Genomic DNA, 19,534 nt, shown 5'->3' on the forward strand with positions numbered 1-19,534 from the left:
CTGTGATACCAACTTGTCACGACCCCAAATGCCCGGTTATGATGGCGCCTATCATATTACTAGGAAAGCCAACCTAACCACATAACCATAATGAATTTCTTTTCATAAAATCATCTTTCTAACACGAGTTTGAATACTAAATTTCATAAGGAGTGTTTAAAATAACTAAATATGCGGAAATCAATAAAACATAAGACAACATAGCCCAAACATCTGGTGTCACGAGTCTAAAGTCTCTAAATACATAACCGACTGTCTAATATATCATGAGTCTAAAAATGCAGAAAAAAACAAGATAGGAAGGAGGAAAGCAGGGCTGCAGACGCCATGCAACTACCTTGCAATCTCCAGCAATCTCTGGAAATGCTGAGGACTCTCACTCCGCCACTCGAGCACCTGGATCTGCACACAAGGTGCAGAGAGTAACATGAGTACGCCAACTCAGTAAGTAACTAAAGTAAATAAGGTCTGAAAGCAGTGACGAACAGTTAAAAATCATATAAAGGAATAAACAACAAAATAACAGATCAAACTCCACAGTTTAAAACCAGTTTCATCATAAAATTATCAATTTCAGTTTAAATACTTGAAATCATATACTTAGCAATTTTTCAATAGAGACTTATTTTTAAAGAAGAGTGAAATCAGTGAAAATATCATAACTGGGCCCCTCGGGCAAGGTATCACTCAGACTATGGCCTCTCGGGCAACCTCTCAGTCACTCGTGACTCAACTCTCGTCACTCAGTACTCCCTCTCAGCACTCAGGCTCATTAGTATCTCATAATAATAATAATAATCATAATAACCATTGCGACATGCAGCCCGATCCGTAATTTATAGTCGACTATGTTCACTGAGGGTGTACAGACTTTGGAGGGGCTCCTACAGCCCAAGTGTCATATCGTTGTGGCACGCAACTCGATCCAATATATATATCACTGTGGTGTGCAGCCCGATCCATATAAGTATCGATGCGGCGTGCAACTCGATCTATAATATATTTAGACATATATGTATATATCTTCACCATTAGGTCCTCAACCTCTCTCAGTCATTAACCTCACAGCCTCTCGAGCATAACAGTAGAAATCAGGGAACTCAGTCCAAACAGTGCACACATTTTTAATAAGTACGGTGGTAAAACCAGTTTTAAACAATAATAGGTAAAACATGACTGAGGATCTGCTTTTCAAACAAATAGAGTGAGGAAAAACAGTAGAAATGCCCCTAAGTGTCTCAACAGGTCGGCACAAGGCCCCAAACATGGCATACATCCCATAATACAGTATAAATGTCTAAAATACGGAATATCAAAAGATTTAAAATCAAATACGTGGCTTAATAGTCGCTACAGGACGAACCAAGTCACAATCCCTACTGATGCACGCTCACACGCTCGTCACATAGTATGTGCGTCACCGTATTTATCAAAACAATTCGAATACCGGGGTTTTATACCCTCAGTTCCAGATTTACAATGGTTACCTATCTCAAACCGATGAAAATACTACTCTGCGATACCTTTGCCCCTCGAATCGGCCTCCATTCGCATCGAATCTATCCAAAATCAGAATCACGACATCAAAATATGCTAAGGGAACGAAGCCCAAGCAAAAATAATCAAATAATACCAAAAATCTCGAAATTGGCCAAACCCGACCCCCGGGCCCACATCTCGAAACTCAATAAAAATCACATCAACGGAATACTTATCCTCCCACGAGTTCATTCATACCAAAAGCATCAAAATCCAACTAGAAACGACCCCTCAAATCCCAATTTCTAGATCTCCAATTTCAAGCCCTAGTTCTTCAATTTTAGGCTTAAATTCCATGATTAACTAGGTAGATTTCACATTAGAATCGAGTTTAAGTCCAAGAATCTTACCTCCAAGTGATTCCCCTTGAATCCCTCTTCAATCCTCTTCAAAGAGCTTCAAAAACGATCAAAAATTATGGAAATAAATCCCAAAATCGCGGACAAGACGACTATTTAAACATTCTGCCCAGGCCTCAAATCCTTCTTCGTGAACGCGGTCAACGCCTCGTGTTCGCGAAGCACAAAATAACTTGACCAAAAATTCCTCCTTCGCGATCGCGACCTGACCATCGTGAATGCGATGCTTCCTCAGACAACTCTTTGCGAACGCATCCCTACACTCGCGAACGCGATGAATAACTTGACCTCAAACCCAGCTGGCCCATTTCCTCTACGCGAACACAGAGCTTCACCCGCGAACGCGATGCTCAAACACTCAGCCCTTCGCGAACGTGGAGCCTTCCTCGCGAACGCGAAGGCTAAAATTCCAGTCTTCACCAGCTAACCATTCGCGAAAGCGAGGGCCTACTCGCAAACGCGAAGGCCAATTCTCTGCAATACTGATCAACAATTTTCTGCAATCCAAAACATGAAATGGTCCGATTGACCACCCGAAACTCACTCGAGGCCCCCGGGACCTCAATCAAACATGCCAACATATCCAATAACCTCATTCAAACTTATAACAATCTTCAAAACACCTCAAACAACATCGAATCAACCAAAACTCATTGGATTCAAGCCTAAGTTTCCAAATCTTCTAAATTACGCTTTTGATCAAAAACCCAACCAAACCACATCCGAATGACCTGAAATTTTGCACACACATCCCAAATGACACAACATAACTACTTGAACTCTCAAAATTCCATTTCGACCCCTATATCAAAATCTCACCTATCAACCGAAAATCGCCAAAAATCTAATTTCGTCAATTCAAGCCTAAATATACTCCGGACCTCCAAAACTCATTTCGATCACGCTCCTAAGTCTCAAATCAGCTCCCGAAGCTATCCGAACCATCGTAACTCACATACGAGCCCTCTAAAACATAAGTCAACATCCGGTTGACATTTTTCAACTGAAACTTCCTCAAAAGAGACTAAGTGTCTCAAACCTTACCAAATCCTCTCCAAACCCGAGCCAACCAACCCGATCACATATAGAACCGATAAGTAAAGCAATAAGAAGCAGAAATGGGAAAAATGGAGCGGTAACTCATAAGAGGACTGACTGGGTCGTCACAACGCATCAAAAGTTATTAGATAGTAAAATATTTGATTTTTTATCCGAAACAAATTGTGAAGGGAGGACTTATCATATCTGTTATTCTAATGCATACATGTGTTTTTGTATGAAATTTAAAAAATCTTAAACCAATACGGGAAGCATTGGTCTCATAAGAAATGTTTAACTATTAATAGAAGGTATTCAATGTTAAATCAGCTTAGACATAAAACCAGCATTATCAATAGGAACTATCTTGATTGTATAATCAGAAAATTGTGCTCTTAATTAAGAAAATTAATTTCAAATGCCAAACTGCAGGTTGACAATAAACACATATGTCACCATCTCATATATGCATCTATATGTGGTTTACATGATAGGTGAATGGGCACATATTCACTTTTTATATATTCTAGAATTCAAGGGTCTTAGTCCCAATTTTAGATGGTATAATCAATTTATTATGAGAATAAGTAACACAAGCGAATTTTTGAAGAGTCTTATGGTTCTTAATATATGCTTATCATAATTCTCAATTAGCTCATCATATTTAAATCAGATGGCAAATGAAAACTTCAAATTTATCATGATATGTGCTATCTTTTAGTAAACTTCTGGTTTCCTATGGTATAAACTTTTATATTACTAAACTTATGAATTACTGTGGTTACTTTTGTATCAGTAAATTTCTGATTTACTGTAGTTACTTTTGCCTTAGTAAAACTTCTGATTTACCGTAACTGCTTTTGCATTAGTAAACGGAGTAAAGTGAGTACTCCATCTCAATGAGTAACAAATGCAAATAACGACTGAAAGTAATAAAACACGTAAAACACAAGGCATTCTATACTGAAGCAGTAAAAAATACTTAAAACAGTAAAACAGTGAAGAGTCAAGTAAAATCCCTTTTCAACAAGTAAAACAAGTAATTGACAGGTAAATAAACAAATAGAAGTTCGCCCCTCGGGCACAGTATCAACGAATCTACCCCTCGGGCAATATCTCAGAACAGTACCAGCCCCTCGGGCTCAATCTCACATCACAATGGGTACCCGCGCTCACTAGGGGGTGTACAGACTCCGAGATTGGCCCCTTACAGCCCAAGCACAATATCAAGTCATCTCGTGGCATCAAATCTAGGCCCTCGGCCTCATATCAATCAAGCCACCTCGTGGCATCAAATCTAGGCCATCGACCTCATATCAATCAAGCCACCTCATGGCATATTTATGTATCTCAGGCCCTCGGCCTCATATCAGTATCAATGTATCCTCACAACTAGGCCATCGGCCTTACTCAGTCCAAAAATCATCACAAGCCCCTCGGGCAATAGTAAAATAGTATTTCTCAGCCCAAAACATCATTTAAAATATCATTTAAGTCTCAAAACTAAGTAAAAATGGCTGAGTAGTAAAATAGTGGAACAATAACATGACCGAGTTCAAGTAATAAGTCAAAACAGTGAGGAAATAGCAATAAACATCCCTGAAGGGTTCAAATAGTTGGCACGAAGCCCAAATATGGCAATCAACCCAAATCATGATGATAGCAAATAAGTTTCAGTCAAATACGCGGTAAAATCATCAATCGGGACGGACTAAGTCGCAATCCTCAATAGTGCACGACCCCACGCTCGTCATCAAGCGCGTGTCTCACCTCAATATAGCACTATGATGTGCAAATCCGGAATTTCAAACCCTCAGAGCATCATTTACAATCATTATTCACCTCGAACTGGCTAAATCTCTCGCTCACGACGCCTTTGCCCCTCAAATCAGACTCCACGCGCGTTGAATCTATCTAAAATCAGAACAAATACGTCATAATATGCTAAGGGAACAAAGCCCAAGCGAGAACAATCAACAAAGGGCACGATTCCCGAAATTACCAAAACCCGAGCCCCAGGCCTATGTCTCAGAATCGGGTAAATTTTACATTTTCAGAATCCTCATACCCTCACGAGTCTAACCATACCAAAATTATCAAATTCCGGTACCATTTGGTTCTTCAAATCATCATTTTATATTTTTGGAAGATTCCACAAATTTTCTTCCCAAATTCCATCCCAAATCACGAATTAAATGATGAATTCAATGATAGATTCATGTACTCTAGCCAAATCTGAGTTTGAATCACTTACCCCGATGAATTTCTTGAAAAACCTTCAAAAAGTCGCCAAAATCCGAGCTCTCTAGGTCAAAATATTAAATAAAACTCAAAACCTCATATTTGTAGGCATGTGATTTTTTACCCTCCCCAAGATTTTACATATTTTAACATTTAAATATTTAGTTTAGGTCTAATATCGCTATTTTAACTAGGTTTAACCTTTTTTGCTTTATTTTATCACAAAAATAGTTTTCCTTTTTTTAAGTTACTTGGTATTTTGTCAAGTTATTTTTGATTTATTCTACTTTTGATAAAATCTTAAATGAAAAAGAGTTGATTTAAGCTACTAAGATTTTCTTAACTTTGTTGCTATTTTACACCTTATATCAAAAGAAAAGAAAAAATATCTTTTTTTTAGTCCTTACGATAGAATAGTTCAAATTTTCTTTATTTTCTTATTTACTACTTTTGAATAACTAAAATTGAAGAAAGAAAATTGAAACAATTGAAAATTAAGTGGTCCTCTCCTTTCAATTCTTGATCATATTATACATACTGTACATGGCAATTTAATTCACACACTCCATTTTATTCTCACACACACATACTTGGCAGATTTTACCTATTGCAATGGGACCACACGTTTTGGGGGGTTAAACCTTTCTTTTTCTCCAAGAATTTGACAAAAAAACTTAGAATCACGAACGAAGATGATCATGAACGAATCTAAATAAGGCCTAAACACTCGGTTCATCCATAAAAGCTGTTGGGGCATTTGTCAACCCAAATGACATAACCAAGAACTCATAATGCCCGTACTGAGTGCGGAATGCTGTCTTGGGGACATCGGATGCCCTAATCCTCAACTGATGGTAGCCAGATCTCAAGTCAATCTTTAAAAACACCTTGGTACCCTGAAGTTGGTCAAACAAATCATCAATCCTCGGCAATGGATACTTATTCTTGATTGTAACCTTGTTCAACTGTCGGTAATTAATACACATTCTCATCGAACCGTCCTTTTTCTTAACAAACAACACTGGCACACCCCAAGGCAAAACACTGGGTCTAATAAAATCCTTCTCCAGCAAGTCTTGCAACTGCTCCTTTAACTCTTTCAACTCAAGCGGGGCTATACAACACGACATAATAGAAATAGGCCGAGTGCCCGGAGCCAAATCAATGAAAAAGTCAATATCCCTGTTGGGTGGCATACCCGGCAGGTCTGAAGGGAAAACCTTAGGAAACTCACGAACAACGGGCACAAAACCAATAGAGGGAACCTCAGCACTAGAATTATGAACATATGCCAAATAGGCCAAACACCCCTTTCTCGACCATATGCCGAGCCTTCACATACGAGATAACACTACGGGTAGAATGACCAGGAGTCTCTCTCTACTCTAAACGAGGCAAACCCGGTAAGGCTAAGGTCACAGTCTTGGCATGATAGTCCAAGATAGCGTGGTAAGGTGATAACCAGTCCATCCCCAATATAACATCAAAATCGACCATGTCTAGAAGCAACAAATCCACACAAGTCTCAAGACCCCTAATCACCACAATACAAGAACGATGAACTCGATCTACCACAATAGAATCACCCACCGGTGTAGACACATAGACAGGACTACTCAATGAGTCACTAGGTATGACCAGATACGGTGCAAAATAAGATGACACATACGAGTAGGTAGACCCTGGATCAAATAACACTGAAGCATCTCTATCACAAACCAGAATAGTACCTATAATAACTGCATCTAAAGCCTTAGCCTCGGGCCTGGCTGGAAGGGCGTAACATCGGGGCTGGGCCCCACCACCCTAAACTACATCTCTAGGATGGCCTGTTGCTGGCTGGCCTCTACCTCTAGTGCCTCTACCTCCACCTCTAGCACCTCTACCCCCACCTCTAGCTGGCTAGGCGGGCTGTGGAATACCCGGTGCCTGTACCATAGCACGAGAACCCTGGTGCTGAGAGCTACTCGATGCTCGAGGGCAAAACTTGGCAACGTGACCTGGATCACCACAAGTGTAACAAGCCCTCGGCTACTGAGACTGCTGGCTTTGATGACTTGAATGACCACCCCGGAAACTCTGAAACAGCGGTGCACTGATAGGAGCAAGGGGGTATACTGTAGGACTGCTGGTTGGGATACTGCATCTAGGGACCACGGCCACCTGAAGTACCGTAAGAAACCTGGAGCGCTAACTGAAAGGGCCTAGGAGGATGGCCTCTGCCATATGAATCTCTACCTCCAGACGAGGTACCACTGGATCGGCCTGAATGACGGGGCTTCTTGTCTGACCCATGACCGCCTCCCTGGGACAGAACCATCTCAACTCTATGGGCCACATTGGCCGCCTCCTGAAAAGTAATCTCACTCCCAACCTCTCTAGCCATCTGAAGACGAATTGGCTGGATAAGACCGTCAATAAACCTCATCACCCTCTCTCTCGGTGGGGAGTATGATGAGAGCATGGCGAGCCAAATCGATGAACCTGGTCTCATACTGGGTAACCGTCATGGAACCCTACTGGAGGTGCTCAAACTGCCTCTGATAGGCCTCTCTCTGAGTAACAGGGAGAAACTTCTCCAGAAACAACACTGTAAACTGCTCCCAAGTCAAGGTTGGCGATCCAGCTGGTCTAGCTAAGCAATAATCCCTCCACCAAGTCTTGGCGGATCCAAACAAGCGAAATGTAACAAAATCGACCCCATTGGTCTCAACAATACCCATGTTCCTAAGAACCTCATAACAGCTGTCTAGATAATTCTGGGGATCCTCAGTAGATGCACCGCTGAAAGTAGTAGTGAAGAGCTTGGTGAACCTATCTAGCCTCCACAAAGCATCGGCAGACATAGCTGCTCCATCACCGGTCTGAGCTACCACACCCCGCTGAACTGATCCAACTGGCTGAACTGCTGGAGTCTGAATCTGGGGAGCTACCTGCTCTAGAGTGCGAGTAGCAGGAGTCTGGGCTCCTCCTCTAGCCTGAGAGACGGCTGGTGCTACAAGAAGCAAGCCTGCTCGGGTGACACTCTCTATGAGGCCTACTAATCGGACCAGAGCATCCTGAAAAACTAGGGCATCAATAAACCCCTCTAGGACCTGTGTTGGGCCTACCGGAACTGCTGGGGCCAGAACCTCATCATCAAAGTCAACCTGAGGCTCCGCTACTGGTGCTGCTGCTCGAGACTGAGCTCTACCCCTGCCTTGGGCTCTAGCACGACCTCGGCCTCGCCCTCTGCCCCTCGTGGGAGCTGCTGCTGGGGGCTCGGGCTGCTGAGCGGTGGATGAGGAAGCGCATGTTCTCGCCATCTGCAAAAGAACAGAGTAGAAGTTCGATTAGCATTGAGGAACCAAACCGCATGATAGCAAAGAATAAATGTGAAGTTTTCCTAACTCTGTAGCCTCTGGGGGATAAATACAGACGATTCCGTACCGATCCCTCAGACTCTACTAAGCTTGTCTGTGAACTGTGAGCCCCATGTAACCTAGAGCTCTAATACTAACTTGTCACGACCCAGATTTATCACCCTCGGGAGTCGTGATGGCGCCTACTAATGAGAGCTAGGCAAGCCAACCTTAACAACTTACTTCATTAACAAATTACTTCTTTTTAAAAAATACAGGCGATAATATGATAAAAGTAGAATTTTAAATAAATAAGCGGAAGTCAACTATTATATGTCTTAAGGCTACGTCTATTACAACTTTTAAAACCTCAAATACCCCAAAACCTAGTGTCGCAGTGTCACAGACTATCTAAGAGTTACTACATACAAGGTCCGAAGAAATACAATACACTGTTTCTGAACAAAAGGAAATAAAACAGGAAATAGAGATAGAGGGAGACGCCAGGGCCTGCGGACGCCTGCAGGTCTACCTTGGGTCTCCGAGTGGACTGAAGGAAGCCCTCCAACTACTGTCCGAAAGCTGCTCCTAGATCTGCACACAGTGCAGAGTGTAGCATCAGCACAATCGACCCCATGTGCTAGTAAGTGTCTAGCCTAACCTCGACGAAGTAGTGACGAGGCTAGGACCAGACTACCAAATAAACCTGTGCCGTTCAAATATATATATATATATATATATATATATACAGTGAAAATGAAATACCGAAAATAACTAGTCAATGTGGGAGGGGGAAACATGCTGTGGGGGAGATAACAGTTCCGAATAGAAAGCATCAAGTAAGGAAAGAAACAACATAACTAGAATATCAACAAGTATCAGAAATCAACAATATGCACGGCATCACCCTTCGTGCTTTTACTCTCGTCCGCACCAAATCAATCATATAATAAAGATGTGCACGACATCATCCTTCGTACTTTTACTCTCTTTCCTCACCATATAATCAATGAAAATCGGTATGGAATGGTACATCGTATGACACGATGTCACCCTTCGTGCTTTACACTCTTTCCTCACAATAACAAACAATGCACGACATCATCCTTCGTGCTTTAACACTCTTCCTCACTCAAACAACAATCACAAACAAAGGGGCAAGGGAATAACCAAAATAATAATAGAAATCCCGGCAAGGGAACACAATTAAACAATTAAATTTCGGCAAGGGAACAACATCAAACAACATCCCGACAAGGGAGATAATCAACAAAGCAACAATATCCCGGCGAGGGAACAATTTAATAACTCTTTCTTTTTCTTTCACTTTTGTTTCATAACTCACTTTACCACCTGAGCCAAGGCTCCAAAGGGTTCAATCGTCTCATATGCTTTCACAATTTGTAATATAACTTGAGCCAATGTTCCTCGATGTTCAAAGGTCACAATTACCTTCCACAAGCTTTTCACAACAAGTAGAAATCATCACCAAGGCATGAAAGATACAACGAAATCAAGATATTCACAATTAAAAGACTTACGGTCATACTCGTCACTATGCCTATACGTCATACTCAACAATTACCACATAGAAAATAAGACTCAGCTCCTAATCTCTCAAGCTAAGGTTAGACCAAACACTTACCTCGATGCCACAAACACAACTCAAGGTTCAATTATAGCTTTACCCCTTGATTCCTCTGCCAATTCACTCGTATCTAGTCACAAGTTACTTAATTACATCAATAAACGCTAAATGAATCAACCCCAATGCATAAAAATGAGTTTTCCAAAGTTTTACCCAAAAAGTTAAAAATCGCCCCGGGCCCACATGGTCAAAACCCGATGTTCGAACCAAAACCCGATTACCCATTCCCCCACAAACCCAAATATATGATTTGTTTTGAAATCGGACCTCAAATCGAGGTCTAAATTCCCAATTTTGAAAAACCTAGGTTCTACCCAAAACACCCAATTTCCCCATGAAAATCATTGATTTGAAGTTGAAATTATGTTAAAAGATGTTAATGATTGAAGAAAACTAGTTAAAAATGACTTACACTTGATTTGGAGAAGAAAGGTTGTTTGAAAAATTGCCTCTTATGTTCTTGGGGTTTGAAAAATGAAAAAATAACTGAAAATCTCGTCTATTTATACTATTCTCAGGTGCCCTGTGCGGACCGCATAAAATGGACTACGGCCACACAGTTCTTCTTGAGGGTACTGCAGTCCAGAGCCCTGTGCGAACAGCACAAAACTGACCGTGGCCGCACAGCCCAGTGAAAAGCTGCGCGGACCGCACAAAACTGACTGCGACCACACAGTCTCCACCGCGCACTGCACGAACCTTACACAGACCGCACTGGCCCTTCCGCGATTGCACACAATTTCTCGCGGACCGCACTAGCGGGTTCAGAGACCCGCAAATTTCTCTGAACCTGCAACAACTGTGTTTTTAGACCCAAGGCATCCCGGAACCTACTCGAAACTCACCCGAGCCCTCGGGGCTCCTAACCAAGCATATGTACTAACTCAATGACATCATACGAATTTATCTGTGCGATCAAATCGCCAAAATAACTCAATAACAACAAATTGACCTCAAAATCAAAGAATTTTTCTCAAACTTCGTAAAACATCAATTTTCGCAATTCAAGCCCGATTCACGTCAAATGACATCCGTTTTCACCAGATTTTACAGAAATGTCTTAAATTATATATAAGACCTGTACCGAGCATCGAAACCAAAAATACGGGCTTGATACCACCATGTTCCAATCAAATTTCATTTCAAATTTCCTTAAACAATTTCAGAAAATAATTTTCTTTGAAAATTCATTTCTCGGGCTTGGGACCTCGAAATTCGATTCCGGGCATATGCCTAAGTCCCATGTTTTCTACGGACCCTCCGGGAGCGTCGAATCACTGATCCGGATCCGTTTACCTAAAATATTGACCGAAGTCAAACTAACTCATTTTATAACCAAATTTTATCATTTTTCACAGAATTTCATATTTAAGCTTTTCGGCTACGCTCCCAGACTGCGCACGTAAATTGAGGTGACACTAAACGAGATTTTCAAGACCTCAGAACACAGAATTTCGTTTTAAACAAGTGATGACCTAAAAGGTAATCACATATGATAAAAATGAAAAGCTGCAATGTTCAATAATGAACCATAGTCAATAGTTCAACTAATGTCAACATTAGCCTGAAATAGTTTAAATCTTGATAAGCCAGCCGTGCTTAGAACAGGCCCAACAATTTGAACCGCGATGTTCTCTCGTCAATTGGCATATTTTGATTTTTTAAGTAGGGAACTGCGGTGCAGAAATTACACTTTTTTTGACAATTAGAAATTGCACATTTTGCCAACAAGAGCAGTTAAGGAAAGCAAGATTTACACTAATAAAGAAGCTAAACTACAAAATAAAAATTGCAAAATATATATGTGTTACTTGCCTCCTCATTATTGCACATGAAACATCTGCTACAAATTGATACACCTCTCTCTGCTAGTCGTTTTGTGTGAGACAAGCATCATGCACATGATTGCATTGCCAAGTCTTTTCACAACAACAAAGCTGATTCTTCAAGATCATTCATAAGTGTACACACCCTCTTCTACCGATTTCAGTTGAACTGAAGAACTTGATTTCGTTTCTACAGTTACTATCAAAAAGGGAGGAAATTGAAACCACAGACTCTGCTTCATTGGTGTCCAAAGGGGTGGCTGTTCCTCTGGCACAGTCCAATATATGTGTGCAAAATATCTAGCATGTCAGTGACCTGCAATAAAATAAGATGTTGAAGTAACACCAACAAGACAAACCTTATCATAGAAGAAGAATATTAGAAGAAACTAAAACCTCTTTCTTGCTTAAAAAATAGCTTTGAAATGCTGGGGAGCCGCATCACAGTGTTCACTTTCAATGGCAGTATCAAGCAGGATGAATTTTTCATCAAGCGAAGATATAACAAGCAAAATGACACTTCCAATTCACCAACCCTTTCTAACAAGAAAGAAGCTGTATCTACAATTCCATGCTCCCGGCATAAATGCAAGCAGCGTTCCACCCTATAGTTTTCAAAAGTCTCCAAGAATCGGAGCACTGACTTGCGCTCATACCTGCATAATAGCTACACACAAAAGAATGTATAAGGAAGACGTTGGACTTACACATAATAAACTAAATTGCATCCGCAGAATTATGATTTGTAACTAGGCTCTATATGGAAGTGGCTTCTGAAGCAGACTTTTATGCAAAAACTCTATATTCTGGTAGTTATAGTCACTAACGGTTGACAATGTGTACTAAAAATTGCCAGAGCACTTTTTTCGGAACCAATAAGACACTGACTGGAAAAAAAAAACCAAGATAGCTTTAAAGAAACAGGCTGACAAGCAGTCAATCCTCTCTGCTGGAGGCAAAAGAGAAGAGGTATTTCCATCAATACAGGGCATATCAGGAGAAAATTTCATACTAGATAAGTTGAAACGACATTGAAGGAAAAGAAAGTGAACTAGAAAGGCTTTCTCACTTATATAGCATAAAAGGTAGGCCTCTAATATGGAGAGCTGTTGACAATGAATGAGTACAAGACCAAAAAGTCAGTACGAAACAAAATTTTCTTCCATGTTTAGACAAAATTTGACTTTTGCTCAGAACATCAAAGACTAACTTTTTTGATGATCAGGTTTAACTATTTTTGTGGAAGGTATAGGATAGAAGCAAAGATATGAATAATCACAGGAAGGGATTGGGGCAGCCTAAAAGGGAATTGGTATTGAGACAGCACAACCAACTACCAAGGACTGAAGTCAAACTTATGTACAGAGGATGTAATTGGTAATACTACTCCCCTCTTAAAGACCAATCCCCCTCACTTTACAATCTGTCACGGAATACTACTCTCACCTTGGCACAAAGCAGAGAAAATAACAATTGGAACATAAACTTTAGGAGGACCTTCATTGATTGGGAGATGGGAAGTATCTCTGATTTTTTCAGCTTTCCTCATTCCAAAGGTTCCAACAGCAGTGATTATAAGCTCATCTGGAAAGGTCAAGGAAATGGCTCCGTCACTGTTAAATCTTGATATAGAATACCTCTCAAAGATACCAATCAGACTACTTTGGACCGTGGAAGCAGATATGGTAAGCAATTGATTAGTCAAAGTTTGTGTTTTGTGGGGCTGGAATCTAAGAAGCTTCTCTGACTCAAGATAATCTACAAAGAAGGGGCACACATGTATTCATCAGATCACTTGTAGAATGTAAAACCAACAAGCACTTGTTTATGCACTGTTCTGTTACTTACAAGTCCGCCAGTTTTTCTTTAATCAGTTAGGAATGAAATGGGCCATGCCAAGAATAACCGCACAGTTCCTTTTGAGCTGGAACAAGAAGGTACCAAGAATTTAAACAAGGCATGATATAGAATCCTCTTAGTAGAGTGGCTGGCTATGGAGCATAATCACGTAGATTAGCTCCCGAGTTCTGCTACGAATGCATTTCAAATAGGATTATGCACACCTGAGAACCACCAAGTCATCAACAACTCAACGTCAGAATCCAGAGAATACCAGACTACTTAGAAACATCAAACAAAAATAAGAGTTAAGACATACACGTAGCCAGTGGCTTAAAACAGTTTACGAAAGGGAGTTCTGAGGGTACTCAAGCTAGAAGGTATAGCTCCACAGAAAAGTCCATATCCTGCTCATGCACACGCATCAGTAAGGGGATGAAGCCCAGCAATATCAGAGAGATTGCATAACCAACCTCTAGCTTGTGTACACCATAAATCTTCTTTTGTTAAGGAGCAAATCATTCATAAGACGAGCTTCATGCGACTTATTTTCTTCATCTAGCATACAAATTAACAATTTAAGATTATGGCCACAAGGGACATATTTATGGGCTAGCATATCTTCACATATCTTCAGTGCATGAACACTCCAATTATTAGCACAAAGAGAAGTGAGAAGATTCTCATATGATGCTTTAGAAGGGGCAAATCCTTTTTTGAGCATTGTGTATGAGATTGAAAGAGCATCAATGAGCCTTCCATTCTTGCATAGACCTCTTATTAAAGTGTTATACACAATTTTATCAGGAGAACAACCCTGTGCATTCATTCTGTTGAAGAGACTAACAGCAAGATCAATTTCGCCACTTCGGAAATGCCCATCAATTAGAATAGTAAAAGTAACTTGATTCGGTTGGACACCCTCACTTTGCATCATATCCAGCTGCTTATATGCATCCTGCGTCTTCTCAGCCCAGCAAAACCCTGAAATTATGCCATTATACAAGTACAAATTTGGCATTAGGGGAGTGTTCTTCACTTTGTTTATCAGCCTAAGTGCAAGAAATTTAATTTGTTCCTGAGAGCTAATTGAGATTTTCAAACATTTTTCCCTAGAAAACATAGCACTCTGATGAAGTAGACGAAACAACATTTCCTTGGATTTTTCATACTGTTTCTGCGGAACAAGCCACTTCCCATGAAGTGACCTAATATTTCTAGAGACGCCACTGACCAAAGTAATATAGGTTACCAGGTCTCGCTCAATCTCACTTCTTTCCATCAAATCAACCAACTTAAATGCAAATTCAAACTCTCTTTTCCTTAAAAATTGTTTTATTAGAGAAGTATAAAGAACAGTATTTGGCATGAAACCCTCTTCTATCATTCGATCAAGGTATACACAGCCCTTTTCAATCATGTTCTTCTTAACTAACCCATGTATAAGAGCAGTATAAGCATAGTGGCTTGGTTGAACTCCATCTTCCAACATTTTGTCGAAGAGCTCATGGGCCTGAATAGCTCGTCCATTTATTGATAGAGCATTAATCATTGTCACAAACATAGTTTCATCAGGATAAATTCTAGCCTCGAGCATTCTCCGGAAAACTTCAAGGGCCTCATCTATTCTCTTTTGTCTGCCCAAACACCCAATGATGGAGTCATATATCGCAACACTAGGCTTCAATCCACTCTCTTCCATTTGGTCCAGAACTTCAAATGCTGATTGTATGTCACCCTGTTTGCAGTATTCATTCACCATAATCAAGAATGTTGCTTGATTTGGAACTTGACCTTGTTCTTGCATAACTTCAACAAAGGATTTGGCATCCTCAAGTAGTCCGTTTTGGTAAAGGCACTTGATCATAGAGTTATAAGCTGACAGCGAAGGCTGAAGAGAAAGGCTTGCCATCTTGTCCATGCAAAGAAGAGCAGAATCAAGTTTTCCTCCTAAACATAAAGCAACCATGTATATATTGAAAGCAACATTGGCCAGAGATAAGTTTCTTGCCACAATTTCTCCCAAGAGATGATCAATATCAGACATGATATCTGCAGTAACTTTTTGACTGGTAGTGCTAGGGATGTTAGAAAGGTCAATACCACAACCATTTTTGGCAATTGCCCGCAAAAATGTGCATGCTAGAGTAATCTCTGACCCTCTTGGAAGATTGTTGACCAAGGTAAAAAACAAAACATGGTCAGGAACCAATCCATTATCCAACATCTTATTGTACAAGACATCTACTTCTGCTAACCGATTCTCTTTATAAAGCGCAGCAATTAAAGCAGTATAAGAGTGCACACTGGGAGCAACGTTGCACTGAATCATGTTATTTAACAGCATCAACGCACAATCAACTTTATGATCCTTGCAATACTTGCCAATCATGATTTGGTAACTTACTGCATCAGGTTCTAATCCAAATTCAGCCATCTGCTGATGAAGCACCCAACCCTTGTCCAACATGCCCAAGTTAAAAAACCCGTGCATCAGCGTGTTGTAAGTATACTTATCCGGTGCACATCCCAACTTAAGCATTCTAATAAACATCCTCATAGCCATTTTCATTTTCTTGTTCTTCGAATACCCGTTAATAAGAGTTGTGTACATGACTTTATCCAGAACAAAACCATAAGACTCCATATCCATGCTCAACAACTCAGCTTCCTCGACTCGACCCCTCTTACACAACGAAAGAACCAATGTCTTAAACAAATGAACATTGGGTGTCACACCTCTCTCACACATTATATCAAACACATAAAGTGCCTCATCTAAGAACCCCCGATGGCACAAGCCATCCACTAACCTATTGTAACAACTGAAACTTAGTGATACTCCAGCATCAACAGCCACTACAAAAACATCAAACCCATCCAAGATGATATGTTGGCCACAAAATCCCTTAATAAGCGCAGTACACGTGCTACTACAAGGCCTCAATTTCATATCCAATAGTTTATCAAAAAGCAATTTTGCTTCCTCTAATTTACCCAAATTACAATAACAAATGGCCATTGAATTCAATAAAGACTGGTCTTTCGGTTCAATACCTCTCTTCAAAATGCAATATACATAAATATCCTCAGCCATTTGGGTTTCACCAGATGCCACGAGTTGTCGAATGAGAAAACTGTAGCTAGTTGCATCAGGCTCGATACCGCGAGAAATGGAGAATTCAACGGCTGAGATAGCTTCAGAGACTGATGAGGATTGCTTGATGATTCTCTGAATCACTTTCTGAGCTGAACCGAATAACCCGCGAAGTATTAACTGCTCTGCAAGTGAAAAACACAAGGTCTTGTGATTATTAATTGGGGAGGATGTGGGAACATCACATGATATTGCTTCAGTAGGTAAATGGCAAGCAGTAAAAGGTCTCTTTGTTGTTCTAGAGAGATAGGAGAAGCGCAGCCAATGGTGTAGTCCAAGTCTATGCTTGCTCATGGCGTTGGTCAGGAACTGAGAAAAGACCGCCGGCGACGTGGGGAGGAAAGAGACGGCGGGTTCCGCATTTTTTAGGTTAATAAGGGTAACGTCGTAAAGACGAACGATTTAACTTCGGTTAACATATAAATTAATCACAATTAATTCTGACTAGCACAATATGGTCGCTTTGGAAGTTTAGAAATTTATTCAAATTGAATAAGATTATTACTATTGCTCACTTGTTTTGTACCCTTTTAATTGTATTTTATAATTCAAATAAATAGCAGTTTTTATGATATGTATTTGATTTTGAAAATCTTAATTTTTAATTAAAATATTGTAACAATTGACACGATTTATACATGCAATGCTAGAAACAAAAACAAAAGAACCAAAAAAAAAAAGGAAAAGAAATAATTAGAATCTAAATCTATATATCTATATTATTTACCAAATTTCAAGAATAAATTATTTATATTTATTAAAGACTATTAAAAAGATAATAAGCAAGATATTAATTAAATTATTAAGCTAATAAAAAATTATATGATAGTATAATAATATTAAATAATAAATAATACAATAACTATAAGAAAAGAACAAAAATAAAAAGGAATTTGCATAAAATGATGTGATGAATAAGACATATTTGACTTTCAGTCAAAAACAAAATGATAATAAGAATTTTCTTAAAATAATATGATATAATGTGCTCAAACAACACATATCACAACATGATATTTAGTATTTTTTAATATTGACACCGAAACGAAATACAAGTACTAAAATCAAGGGATTAGGTTGCTACAAATAAAATAAAAGTTGTCTACTACGAGATTTGAATAATAATTTCATATCTTGCTTCAAAATTAATATCTAATGTTATATAATTTTTATATGAAAGGTTTATATTTTAAGGTTATTTGCACCTAATTCAAACAACATAGATTACAATTTGACATAATTTGTGTCCGCGCATCGTGCGAGTACTAATACTAGTATATATTAAAACAAGAAAGTTTGCATTATGGTTAAGCCAAGTGGCAAGCTACTATAAAGCCACTTGGCAATCTTAAAGAATTTGTGGGAGATTGTCAAATAAGGAAATATCACTTAAGAACTATATATGGAATTTCATTTATTAAAATAAGAATTCTTTTTTTAAAATAAAGTTCAATCACTGTACTAATATTTTCTAACTGAATTTTTTTATTTGGAAAGTAAAGAATTTTGATATCAATAGTATTTGGATTCATTTTCTAATATCGAGTGAGAAGAATATATCCTACCGTAATCTAATATGCAATTTTAATTTATTTTAAAAATTCAATACTTTTTAATGAGTTGAAGAATATGCTTTAAGGTTTTAACCTAAAGTTTAGAATGTAGATACATTTAATAATTTATTTATTTCATAATGGATAATTTAATGTATCTGTTTTAGACTAAGTTTTCTGAATTTTAAACAAGTATACAATAAAAATAATTTTTTTAAAGGCTAAAAGCTTCAACGGAAATAATAATTACTAGAAGTTTAATAATAAAAATACCATAATATTTTGTTGAAGTACTATATAGTTTGATCATATGCGCATTTCTTTTTGTCTATTATTGAATAAAACACTAAATGAAAAAAGTAAATAAAATATCATATAGTATATTAAAACAAGAAAGTTTTCATTATGGTTAAGCCAAGTGGCAAGCTACTATGAAGCCACTTGGCAATCTTAAAGAGTTCGTGGGAGATTGTCAAATAAGAAAATATCACTTAAGAACTATATATGGAATTTCATTTATTGAAACAAGAATTCTTTTAAAAAAAAAAATTAAGTTCAATCATTGTATTAATATTTTCTAACTGAAATTTTTTATTTGGAAAGTAAAGAATTTTGATATCAATAGTATTTGGATTCCTTTTCTAATATTAAGTGAGAAGAATATACCCTACCGTAATCTAATATGCAATTTTAATTTATTTTAAAAATTCAATACTTTTTAATGAGTTGAAGAATATATAAACTTCAAGAGGACCTTCACTGATTGGGATATGAGAAGTATCTCTGATTTTTTCAGCTTTCCTCATTCCAAAGGTTCCAACAGCAGTGATGATAAGCTCATCTGGAAAGGTCAAGGAAATGGCTCCTTCACTGTTAAATCTTGATATAGACAGGGGCGGAGCCACAGTGTTGGTTGCGGGTTCGACCGAACCCAGTAATTTTTATTTTAACCCTGTATTTGTATTAAAAATCCAATGAATATGGACAAATTAT

The 19,534-nt window shown here is 38.8% G+C and overlaps 1 protein-coding gene across 7 annotated transcripts; it reads right to left on the bottom strand.

Moving 5' to 3' along the window:
- Positions 1-5,664: 5,664 nt before the first annotated feature.
- Positions 5,665-17,397, bottom strand: LOC104224128 (pentatricopeptide repeat-containing protein At5g62370-like). 7 transcript variants are annotated; one of them, XM_070147882.1, is made up of 6 exons: positions 14,151-17,397; positions 13,841-14,055; positions 12,389-13,750; positions 11,982-12,308; positions 9,051-9,112; positions 5,665-8,482 (listed from the first exon to the last, which is right to left on the bottom strand). In XM_070147882.1, exon 1 carries the CDS (start codon positions 17,280-17,282, stop codon positions 14,307-14,309), a length of 2,976 nt encoding a protein of 991 aa, XP_070003983.1. In that variant the 5' UTR covers positions 17,283-17,397; the 3' UTR covers positions 5,665-8,482; positions 9,051-9,112; positions 11,982-12,308; positions 12,389-13,750; positions 13,841-14,055; positions 14,151-14,306. The 7 variants fall into 7 exon arrangements, with proteins under 7 accessions (XP_070003983.1, XP_070003981.1, XP_070003987.1 ...); XM_070147880.1 differs by lacking the exon at positions 5,665-8,482 and having other exon boundaries at positions 8,806-9,112; XM_070147886.1 differs by lacking the exons at positions 5,665-8,482; positions 9,051-9,112 and having other exon boundaries at positions 11,926-12,308; positions 14,151-14,238; positions 14,305-17,397.
- Between the last annotated feature and the right edge of the window lie 2,137 nt (positions 17,398-19,534).

The sequence above is a fragment of the Nicotiana sylvestris genome, chromosome 6 (genome assembly GCF_000393655.2).
Source record: "Nicotiana sylvestris chromosome 6, ASM39365v2, whole genome shotgun sequence".
Classification (NCBI taxonomy): domain Eukaryota; kingdom Viridiplantae; phylum Streptophyta; class Magnoliopsida; order Solanales; family Solanaceae; genus Nicotiana; species Nicotiana sylvestris.

Excerpts from the sequence above, each read along its gene's own strand:
- LOC104224128 (XM_070147882.1), bottom strand. The coding sequence starts at position 17,282 with ATGAGCAAGCATAGACTTGGACTACACCATTGGCTGCGCTTCTCCTAT.